The following is a 12,083-nucleotide window of genomic DNA, read 5'->3' as shown; positions in this document are numbered from 1 at the left end:
AACAATTACAAAATAAAATAGAGAAAACCCCAGTTGGCGACAAAAGAGAAAATATTAACAACCAGAACAACTTTAAAATGGGTCAAAAGGGAGATCAAATGAAACTGTGTTAGATTTCAACTTCGTCATAGCTGTCATATTCCACTCTCCGATGCATCCTGCATGACAGCAAGGCCGTTCACATCCTAATCTATGTCTCTAAGGGATCGCTGGAGGCTTCATCCACGTGTGTGTGCCCCCTGATTAAAGAAAAAGATTAAAAACTGCTTGTACCTGTAGAAGTGTCAAAAAGGAGAACAAGTTAGAGCATCAGAAGCTTTGGGGCGCAGAAGTGGCTCCTGGTTCATGTACCTATCAGCCCCTGCTCAGTGCCTCAAGTCTCTCTCTGAATAGGCTTCCTTCAGGCCCCGCACACTTAGGTAGGTGACAGGTAGCGACTTCATTCCTCCGTGCAGATAACTCTATAGGGCAGCCCGGAGCGGGTGTAAATCATGAATAACCAACTCTCCACACAAGCCCAGTGAGCTCCAAACCAACTCAGCTAAACTAGCCCACCTCCCTGAGGTACAGCTCCGCACAGCCCCGATCTCAGGACACCCCAACAGCCCCCAAAGCTCACAGAACACAGTCCTACAAAGGCTTTCCACCACCACCACCATCACCACCACCACCACCCACCCTTTCTTTTTCTCTCTTTTCAACTTCTTTGGGTGGCAGCTGACACACACCTGGCTCATTAAGTGTTAGCATAGCAAAACAAGTCTAAGTGGTTTGACCAAGCACAGGCAGGGAGTGCCCAGAGACCACTCACAGCGCATATCTCTAGCTATCCTGGGGCTAGCCCAGCGGTTCTCAAACTGTGGGTCGCGACCCCTCTGGAGGTCAAACAACCCTTTCACATGGGTCACCCACTTCATAACAGTAGCAAAATAACTGTTATGAAGTAGCGAGGAAAATAATGTTATGGTTGGGGGGGGGGGGATCACCACAACATGAGGAACTGTATTAAAGGGTCGTAGCATTGGGAAGGTTGAGAGCCATTGCTCTAGCCCCTGGTCAGTACCCCAAACCTCTCACATAAGCCGCCTGACCCCTCTTAAGCAACCTAAGTAGGTGGTAGGTTTGGACCCCATTGCTCCATCCCCACTTGGTCACTCCCACCATCTGAAAAGAGGGTACCCTCTCCTGATTCACCAGAGGTCTGTTCTCTCAAGGTAATGAACTTAAATCACAAGAAAACAGGACTCACAGCCATACCAGACACAAAAATCATCCCCCTAGCTTTAATCTCAACCGTACTCGGACACCCTACAAGAGCATAGGTAATAAAGCATCGCATTACCAGACACTGTCCCCACCTGCTTACAGGACCTGTGCACCACACAGTCCTGACCCCAAGGCAAGGTGGCCTCCAGCTGCTCTTTTTGCCGGTGGTGGTGTTGCTCTGTGTTCATTCACTCCTATACCCTCCCTCTTTACAGCATGGCTGTGCAGTGTTCCTGTACTTCATACTCAATCAGAACTGCCCCATTTGTAAGTACACACAAGGACAGGGGTAACAAAATATTACTTTACTTTTTAACTTTCAATTTAATTTGTTTGTTTGCTAGTCTCTTAACCCACCATCTACCCAGAAGTTAGCACCCACAACAGAGACAAAGCTTCTGGGCAAAGCTTAGAGCCCAGCTCTCTGGCATCTTACTCTATTATTTTTCCTGTTATTATTCTTAAAACTTTTGTCTCTTGCCCTTTCCTTTAATTTTCCTTTCTTTAATCTAAATATCTAAAGTTTTATTTCATAGCACTATTAATCTATCTTTAGTTTCTCTTTTCTTCTCGTTAACCCTTTTCTTTCCTTATCTTCATAAAACCAAAAGTTGACAATTCTTACATTTTTAAAAGTATTTTTTCTATGAAATATTAGTATCCACTTCTTCATCATTGAAAACAGGAATTTGGGGGTCTAAAATCCCTCCTTTTACCCTACTAAATAAAGGGAGAGTTTGGGTAGTGCTATTTAGTAGGTTAAAAGAGGTGCTCTGAAATAAAACTTTAATGACAGTAACAAAGGAGGAAATTTAATATTTTCTAGAGATAAACAAGAATGATAACACAACATATCAAAACCTTTGGGTTACAGTGAATGCACTCATCAGAGGCCAGTTTATATCCATCAACACACACATGAAAAAAGAGGAAAAAGCTAAAATCAACACCCTAACACAACACCTCCAAGAACTAGAAGAAGGACAACACAATCACTCCAATAAAGAAAGAAACTAATTATAAGGATCAAAGCAGAAGTAAACAATATGAAAAAAAAGAAAAAACAAAAAGACGGGAAGCTGGCTCTTTGAAAGGATTAACAAAATAGTGCATTAGAAAACTAAACAAAGGGGGGAAAAGAAAATATGCAAATATCCAGATTGAGATGAAAACAGTGAGATTCCAACAGAGCTAATGAAATAATAATAACACATTACTGTGAAAAAACTGCATTCAAACAATTTCTACAATCTTGAAAAATGGACAGATACACATCAACCACTCAAATTAATGCAGACATATTGAAAAACTCAACAGACCCATAACAAAAGAAGAAATCGAGCAGCTTATTAAGAAACTACCAACTTGGGGGACAGCACCAAAGACACAGCGTGGGAACTGTGCCTGGTCTGACTCCCCCCCACCCCACACACACACACCAGGGCATAATGTGAAGGGAGCTCAACAGAGCACCAAGGGGAGCAAAGCAACAAAGTCCCAGAGGAATTCTGAAACTGGGCTTCAGACTGTGGCTCAGGAGTTGGCACTGCATCAGACCTGATCAGAAAACATTCATAAATAACAATGTATAAATTACCAAGGGCACGTGAGGGAGTGGGGAGCGGGGAGGGAGGGGGGAAAAAAAGAGGACCTGATGCAAAGGGCTTAAGTGGAGAGCAAATGCTTTGAGAATAATTGGGGCAGGGAATGTGCAGATGTGCTTTATACAATTGATGTATGTATATGTATGGACTGTGATAAGAGTTGTATGAGCCCCTAATAAAATGTTTTTTTTAAAAAAGAAAGAAAACATTCATAAGGGTTAGCAGACAGCCCAGGAACTATTCATAGGCTTCCCTGCCCCCCTTTTTTGCATGTCTATCTATATAAGATAGGCAGGATAAACAATAGTGAGGAGAAAATGAGACCAATAGTTCCAGGGGGACAGGGGAGAGGAGGAGGTGGGGGAAAAAAAGGGGAGAAGCAACAAAGCCAGGGACAAGGGAACAAGAGATCTAAAATCAATGGTGAGAAAGGCATAGAATGACTGGTGGGATTTGACCAAGTGCAATATAGCTGAGAGGAAGTACAGAGAGCCGAATGAAGGTCAAACATGATAGTGGGACAGGAGGAAGTAACTAGGAGAAATTAACTAGGTGGCTAAAGACATTTATAGAGGTATAACCATAGCCATGTACATATGTAAGTATATTAATATATAGCTATAGGGATATAGGTCTATGAACATTGGGTCTCTACTCAAGTCCTCCCTCAACTCAAGAATGCTTTGTTCTAATAACCTGGCATTCTGTGATGCTCACCTTCCTGACACTGTTGCTGAAATCAAAATGGGTGCATAAGCTAATGTGGTGAAGAAAGCTGATAGTGCCCAGCTATTACAAGATATAGGGTCTGGGGTCTTAAAGGCTTGAAGTTAAACAAGCAGCCATCTAGCAAGGAAGCAACAAAGCGCACATGGAAGAAGCACACCAACATGTGTGATCATGAGGTGTCAATGGGATCAGGTATCAGGCATCAGAAGACCCAAAACAAGCAACCATTTCAATGTGAATGAAGGGGTCAGAATGGAGACTCAAAGTCCATCTGTAGAAAATTGGACATCCCCTCACAGAAGTCACAAGGAAGGATGAACCAGGCAGGGTGCAGTATAGCACCCACAAAATACACAACATTCCTCTAGTTCTTTATTGCTTTTTCCCACCCCCAACTATCGTGACCCCTGTTCTATCTTACAAATCTGGCTAGACCAGAGGATGTACACTGGTACAGACAAGAACTCTCAACACACAGAATCCAGGATAGATAACCCCGTCAGAACCAATGATGAGAGCAGCGATACCATGAGGGGACGAACAACAGAAACGTGGGTGAAGGGAGACAGTGAATGGTGTAAAATATGAAAATAAAAATAATTTATAAATTATCAAGTGTTCACAGGGTGATAGGGGAGGAAGGGGGAAATGAGGAGCTGATATCAAGGGCTCAAGTAGGAAGAAAATGTTTTGGAAAGGATGTTGGCAACATATGTGCAAATGTGCTAGATACAATTGATATATGGATTGTTATAAAAGCTGTAAGAACTCCCAATAAAGTGATTTATTTAGAAAAAGAAGAAACTACTAACCAAAAAGAACCCAGAACTAGGTGGTTTCACAGGGGAATTCTACCAAACATTCAGAGAAGATGATACCAAACTACACAAACTCGTCCAGAACATAGAAAAAGACAGCAAAGCCCCAAACTCATTATATGAAGTCAGCATAACAGATGCCTAAACCAGGCAAAACCCCACAAAGATAAAACATTATAGACCAATATCCACCTTGACCATAGTTGCTAAAATCTTCAACAAAATCCTGGCCAATAGAATACAGCAGCACATCAAAAAATAATTCATCGCGACTAAGTGGGATTCATTCTTGGTATGCAGGGATGGTTCAGTATTCAAAAAGCAATCAACATAAAGAATAATTCATTAAAAAGAAAACAATCAACGAATCACCAAATAAACAAGGCAAGAAATAAAAACCGCATGATCATCTCAACAGATACAGAAAAGGCATTCGACAGTCTTCAATATCCAGTTCTGTTCAAAACGATCAACAAAACAGGAATAGAAGGAAAATTCCTCAAAACATTAAAAGCCTTATATAAGGAACCAACAGGCAACAACATCATGCTCAATGAGGAAAATTTAGAAATGTTCCCACTGAAAACAGAGACCAGGCAAGGATGCCCCCAATTATCAGTCTTATTCGGCATCAGGCTGGGAGTTTTAGCTGGAGCCATCAGACAATGAAAGGAAATCAAGGGAATACAAATAGGCAAAGAAGAAGTGAAACTTGCTATTTGCAGATATTTGATGCTATATGTAGAAAACCCAGGGAATCTCCCGTTGACTTGACAGGGAACTGGAGACACCGCACACCAGACTCCATCCTTGAGGGTCGTTCCTACACCATGAACCACACGGCCCAGCCTTTCCTCCAGCGTGACTCGGGGCTGCCTCCAGCCTACCAGGTGCTCAAGGAGGAGCACAAGGTGGACATGCTGGGGTTGCCGCCATCCCCGGCCGGCGCCCCCCTGATCAGCATCTGCAGTGAGGGCTCCATGCCCAGCCATGCGGTCTGGTCCCTCTTCAACACTGTGTTCCTGAACGTCTTCTGAGTAGCCTTTGTGGTGAAGTCTAGGGACTAGAAGATGGTGGGCGACATGATTGAGACCCAGAGCTACATGTCCACCGCTTCAGCCTCATCTTTCCGGGGTTGATCATCAGCACGGGCTTAATGATCAGCATGTCAGGAATGCAATACCCTCCTCCAGGCTACTAATTGAGGCTCTTCCCTGTCTGATCTGGGTCCAGAGCCGGCCTGACGTCTGGTGTGTTGGCCTTCCACCCTCCGTTCTCAGTGGTTTGCCCACGTCCACCTGAGTAGAAACCATGTCCATAAAGTGACCAAACAAAATCAAAACCCCAGAGTCTCCGCAAAAAGTCTACTGGAAATAATTGAAGAATTCAGCAAGGTAGCAGGAAACAAAGTTAATAACTAGAAATCAATCGGTTTCCTGTATGCCAGTGAAGAGAGCTACGAAAAAGACATGGAGAAACAATAACCACACAAAATATGAAATACTTAGGAATAAACTAAAGAAACAAAATCACTATGTAAGGAATTTGGGGGCGCAAAACAGAACCAAAGATCCAATCGGCAAAATTTAGAAGCAGCCTTTCTTGGGAGGCTTGCGGGCGGATTCAGCAACTCAAGGGATTGAGCCGTTGAAACCGCACTTTGGGAAATTTGGGCTGCGTCTTTATACCCCTGCTGGCACGCACAGCTGGGAAGGATCCAAACTGGGGAGGATCTGTGCACACAGGTGCATCAGAAGGGAGAAGGTCTTTGACCTTATCTATATGCCAAGGACGGGTAGAGTGGAGTGTGCTTATCTTCAGAAAATATTCTGGAGGAGCCGGTTCCAGGAATTTGAAGGTTGAGCAGGGGAGGGGGAGATCAGTGAGAGGGAGGTCAGTGAAAAGGGAGGTCTATGAGAGGTGAATTCTGAGAGCCAAGCTGAAGGCACCGGATTCAAAATGGAGTCCCTTTTGCCAAGACCAGGCACACTATCCAGAGAAAACTACAGAACATTACTGCAAGAAACTAAAAAGGACCTACATAAATGGAAGGGAGCCCATCCTCTTGGATGGGCAGACAATATTGTGAAAATGGCAATGCTACCTAAAACAATAGACAGATATAATGCAATGCCAAATTCAGATTACAAATAAGTTCTTTAAATAAATGGGGAAACTAATGACTAATTTCATATGGCAGGCAAAAGACCAAGAAAAAGCAAAGAACTTCTCAAAGAGAAGAACCAAGCAGGAGACCTAGCACTGCCTGACCTAAAAGCCTACATGGACCAATGAATCAGAACAGGAACCCAGACCTCAATGTGCTATCACTCACTCCCTTTTCCCCCTGTTTCCTATTTCCATTTTTTCTCTTCCCTAACCCTCTGAACTTTGACATTGGGTAAATGCTGCCCTTTTGAACTTTTTCGGTTGACATTTAAAAGCACAGGGACAGTTCAGGTACAGAAATGAAGGGTGACTACAGGCCATAGTCTCTGGAGTCCTTCCTATCTCTTTCTGACGAGCAAGCCTGGTCGACTTTATGAGTTTGAGTTTTGTTCCCCATTTTTCTCCTACTCTATTCAAAACTTGGCAATATGAGGAGGTACCCCCACAAAAACTGGAATTGCGCTGGGTGGAGTGGAGTTTTCACTTTCCCCACTAGGTGAGCATCTAGCAACTCACTCTGAGTTAGTGCACCCAGTGGTGTCACCTGGGAAGTTCTCTCTGGTCACAGCAAATTTTTTCATAAAAGCAGCTTTGCTTGAACCTTGTTTTTTTTGTGATGGCTGATTTAAGAGAACAGTGTGTATTAAGTGTAATGGAGAGTACTTTAAAGGCGATAAGGTTGTTTTGTAAAAACAAAATTAAATACATAGCTTTGAAAAAAATTCCGGGTTTGTTGGGAACCCCTTGTATAATCTGGATTCAGAGTCCAGAGTGCTCACCATTGCACCATGGAACCGGTGGCTACCCTTTGTATAATCTTTTTCAGAGTCGTCGGTCGTGGCAGCTGGCCACTGCAGAGTTCTTCTGGTCTCAGGGTCGTGGAGACTGATGTTTGCGTGTTTGCGTGAGCCCTTAGACCACCGGCTAAGATCTCCACCGCTCTTCTGCTTGCCGTCACTCTTCTTCTCTGGGTGGGGAGCAACCGATGGCGCACCTCTGATGGCAGTACATGAGCATGGAAGACCCCCACGTGCTACTCCCTCAAATAGGCTATAGAACGTTGTCTCTGTGAACCATGTTATGCCCAGAAACCTTGGTATCCCCAAAATGTTGGTACTGATCCCCCAGGTCCAATGGCCCATTCCCTCGGGGAGTTTGATTATGTCTAAGACGGTTTAATAACTGTCTTCTCTGGGCTCGGTCACATTTGTGGAAATATATGCAACAAAGGAAAACACACGTGTAGCCCTGTCCTCTGTCAAATCTCTCTCTATTTGTGGGCATATGCCAACTCTCCCGCCCGGCACCGTGCAGGCTCCACATCTACCTAAGCATCTACTGAACGACCACCACTACTACACGATTGTCTATGTTCAAGTATTTGCCTCTGCTGCCTTTAATACTTGCAAACTTTCCAATGTCTTGCCCTGTCTCCATTTTTTTATGCACTGCTCTCTTATTGTCTAATCTCTCCCCTTTCACCCAAGTTAGCACGCAAGGGTGTTCCTTTTGAGACTAACGTGTATCTGAACCAACGATAGTATTTTCACATCCACATGTGAAAGTTGGACATTGCCTAAGGACGACCGAAGGACATTTGATGCTTTGAGGTATGGGGCTGGCAAAGAATGTTGAAAGTACCGTGGACTCCCAAAAGAACAAACAAATCTATCTTGGGAGAAATAAAGCCAGAATGCTCCTTAGAAGCATGGATGGCAAGACTTTGTCTCATGTGCTTTAGACATGGCCTCAGGAGAGACCAGTCCCTGGAGGACATGTTTGGTAAAGTCGAGGGCCGTGAAAAAGGCGGCGGCCCTAGACAAGATGGAGTGACAGAGTGGCTGCAACAATGGGCTCAAACAGAACCCTTGTGAGGCTGGTGCGGGACCAGACAGTGCTTGTTTTCTTGGACATAGGGTCACTATGAATTGGGACATAGCACCTAACAATAACAGCCCCCTCTAAACATCACGAAGCCATTCCGGGAATACGCCGTTACCCCACAAACCACCACAAGGTCTTCTGTCTTTAGTATGATGAATCCTTTATTATAGAGACAGACTTTACTCTCTTCTGTATAAAGAATCTCTGAATTTGGGTCAGGGAACTCTCCTACCTAAAGGTTACCATCCAGTAGCCCTGCCTCTGCTTCCTGGAAGCCCTCACTTGCTGGTTAGGTCTCAGGATCTGGGGAAACAACGGAGGCTGCTGTCCCCAGGGTCAGAATAGTTGGGTTGGGCCATGCTGGCCAGAGGGTCAGAGTTCCTGGCTGGTTATCAAGGTCAAAGGCGCCCTGTGTCTCGCCACAATTGGTTATCCAGAAGCTGGAGCTGCCGGAGGAAGCCCGTGTTGGGGCAGATATCACGACGGGCCTGCACCACCTTGATAGCCTCCACCAGTGACATCTTCTCGTAGATCATGAGGAAAGCCAGGACCAGTGTGGCGGAGCGACTCACCCCCATGGCACAGTGAACCAGCACTCGGCCTGTAGGGAAACGCAAGCTGGCGTCACTACCTCTCCCATACCACCCGTCCCTTTGGGAACCGAGACACCCTGGTCATCACCCAGACAGCCCATCACAGCAAGCGGGGGCAGAGAAAGGAAGGGACTCGCTCACAGTCATGCAGCCAGTTAATAACAAGTCTACACTTAGCAGCTGGGATTCCCGTCTCTTCATCGAGACAGCGTCCTCTAGCTCCTTTGCAGCTCTGGGCTTATTCTCAGGGTCCCCTGGATTTCCATCAAATAACAGGGGATGTCCATGTACCTTCTCCGCGCTCCCTACCCTACACCAAGGTGTGTCTCTCTCATGGCCCTGTGGCCCTATGTTAAGGCCTCCCCTTCGAGGGGTGTGCTCAAGAACCTTTTAGCAGATCTTCTACCTGCAGCCCAGCCACATGTGTGATATGATGACGCCGACTGCCACATTGGACCTTAGTTGCACGGGTGTCTGTGAAGGCTGGTTTCTAGGTAGACACTAAAGGGGCTGAAATGTTAGCAGCTATGTTCCCCAAGGCTGAGGGGGTTGTTGAAAAGGTGTGTGACTCTTGGCATCTTACCCATCAGTGCCACTAGGAAGACACTCCCGAGAAGTCCCCTGCCACCCTACCCCGTGCCTACCCCTGCAGCTCACCTTGGGGCACGCTGAGGGCTGTTTGGATATATCGAGCCACAGGCAAAAAGTAGATACTGAGGTCAAAGAAGGGGTTGTCTTCAGCCTGAATGCCATAGTACTCCAAAGGCATGCCTCTGTAGAACTTGGCACCTGTATCCACTTGCAACTTGCCCGCAGCAGCATTCACAATATGGGTGATGCCCAGCTGGGACAACTTGTTTTTATCCCGGGCTGCGTACCTGGGAGAGAAAGGACAAGAGTCGCTGGGAGGTGAGTTCTGGTTCTGGCTGAGTAGGCACTGACCTCCTCTCCCTCCTCGACCCCTCTCCCCCAATCTGGGCAGATAACAGAACCAGGGGGTTCACCTGGGCTAAAGGGCTTCTCCAGTGAAAGTTTTTAAGATTATGCTGAACTCGGAGAAACTTTTCTGGAGAGCAGTTTGGCCACATATTTGTGCATGTGTAAATAAATGGGTAGATGGATGGATGGATAGATAGATAGATAGATAGATAGATAGATAGATAGATAGATAAATTAGGTGTGTACACATTGCTGCAGAAATTCTTATAGGAACTTAACTGAGAAAACAATCCAAAATGTATCACAGGCACATATGAATCTAATGACAATCATGAAAAATTAAAAGGAAAAAAACCCAGACTACTAAGTATTTGCGATATAGGTTATCTGTAAGTGATAAAACACTGCGTGACCACTAAACTGTAGTGCCGGTGGTTGCGGCAGTGGCCGTGGCGGTGGCCGCACGTGTGGTTGTGGGACAAATTCTGTAGTGTGAGTCCATGAAAAAGGCTTTCTGTGTAAAGTAGATGATTAAAAAGTTTCATAAAGTGATACCATTTATAAAGTCCCAGCTGTGTATGCATAGTTTTTAAAGTTCCCAAGGATTTTATTACGGATTATCTGTGAGGAAGCAACTTGTTTGTTATACCAACAGTTTATTTTCTAAATATTAAGAACATTTTCTGAAATCCATATGTAGTTATCCATATTTCTTAAGTTTTAAGAAAGCTTTCAGGGAAAAGGACTCCATTTGCCGTAGGGATTCCGGTTCTTGTGTCCCAGCAAACAGAGGAAGATGGACACGATGACCCCAACGGTTAGGAGGGCGCCACCTACAGAGCACTTGCAGAGCGCAAGAGCTTGGGCGAGGGGGCTCCGCAGGGCTTTCTTGACCTTATGCACTTAAACGTTTTTTTCCATGTGTGTTTATTGATTTTTATAATACAGGGATATTAACTTGAAAGAGCGGCAACACAACAAATTAAGCACTTGAATGGATTAGAAAATGGAGGGAGCGCCCTCAAGGCGTGAGTCACAGGAGCATGCTAGCCAGGAGTTCATCCAGCCCCTTGTCTGCGAGGGTCCGAGGCTGCAGCGCAGTGCAGGCTGGCACGTACTCATAGAATCATGGGTTTTTAGACCTGGAAGACGTGCGATGGGGGAACTGAGCACAAGAAGAGTTAAGAATCACACTTAAGGTGGCAGGAGATTGGTGGTGTAGGCAGAGCTAGGAGCTAGGTTCCTGGGCACCTTCTCCTATGCTGGCTTCTCAGTCCCGCGCTGCCTCCCTGGGCCCCAGTGGCACCACTCACCAACTCCAGGTCTGTACTTTTTCAATGGCTGCTACACTTCAGTTAAAAACATTAATGAGATAAACGCATGGAAAGAGGTGGTGGGAGGCGAAGAGGGGTTCGCTTCTGGCCCCCAAACACTGAAGGGCTCTAGGAGAGGCTCTCCTCACTTTCCCAAGGGCCTTACTTACGCATCTCCCAGGAAGAGGTTGGGCCAGACCTCATCAATATGTGTCAACATCGTAGCCCGGTGGACCCACAGCAGCCGTTGCAGTGAGGCCAAAGTGGGTGCCTGGTAGGGGGTCACGCGGACCGCCCCATGCATCTTGGGCCTCCTGAAGTCCTGCTTCTGCATTGAGTTCATCCTAGACAAAAGTAGGCATCACAGCGGGGGTTGTAGGGCAGGACATAAGCTCCCCCGAGTGTGGGCCAGGCTGATGGCAGGCCCACTGAGACATGGTGCTGGTGCGCTGTGATAGAGCCCACAGCTATTAACCAATTTAGCTCTGGCTACGGTCTGGAATCTGCCCAGGGAAGTAGGAAACCAATCCCTCTGAAATCAGGGCCTCTGGTGTTGGAGACTGTGGCTAAGAGGCCCTTGGTGCTCCCTGTTTGTGGCTGATCATTTGAGACATTGGCTACAGACCCCGGAACCCAGTGGCCCTCAGAGGCTTCCTGGAAAGGGCCTCCAATCGGGGTAGCTCATCTCAAGACCCCTTCCCCACTACTTCGAGGGCAGGCCTTCCCTCAACCCTAAGACCCTCTCTCTATGCGGCATCTCTTCGGAAT

At 45.9% G+C, this 12,083-nt stretch overlaps 1 protein-coding gene across 1 annotated transcript; it reads right to left on the bottom strand.

Annotated features, from left to right (window-relative positions):
• Nucleotides 1–8,729: 8,729 nt before the first annotated feature.
• DUSP13B (dual specificity phosphatase 13B) lies at nucleotides 8,730–11,659 on the bottom strand. The gene is made up of 3 exons (XM_075534485.1): nucleotides 11,486–11,659; nucleotides 9,721–9,941; nucleotides 8,730–9,071 (listed from the first exon to the last, which is right to left on the bottom strand). The coding sequence occupies exons 1-3, from the start codon at nucleotides 11,656–11,658 to the stop codon at nucleotides 8,869–8,871; spliced, it is 597 nt and encodes a 198-aa protein (XP_075390600.1). The 5' UTR covers nucleotide 11,659; the 3' UTR covers nucleotides 8,730–8,868.
• Between the last annotated feature and the right edge of the window lie 424 nt (nucleotides 11,660–12,083).

This window comes from Tenrec ecaudatus, chromosome 16, assembly GCF_050624435.1.
Source record: "Tenrec ecaudatus isolate mTenEca1 chromosome 16, mTenEca1.hap1, whole genome shotgun sequence".
Classification (NCBI taxonomy): domain Eukaryota; kingdom Metazoa; phylum Chordata; class Mammalia; order Afrosoricida; family Tenrecidae; genus Tenrec; species Tenrec ecaudatus.
The sequence above is the reverse complement of the archived record's forward strand: the minus strand, read 5'-3'. Positions and strand labels throughout refer to the sequence as shown.

Coding starts and splice junctions, on each gene's coding strand:
- DUSP13B (XM_075534485.1), bottom strand. CDS start 11,658: ATGAACTCAATGCAGAAGCAGGACTTCAGGAGGCCCAAGATGCATGGG. Junction 9,942..11,485: donor AACCTCTTCCTGGGAGATGC/GTAAGTAAGGCC, acceptor TTTCTCTCCCAG/GTACGCAGCCCGGGATAAAA. Junction 9,072..9,720: donor AGCCCTCAGCGTGCCCCAAG/GTGAGCTGCAGG, acceptor GTTTCCCTACAG/GCCGAGTGCTGGTTCACTGT.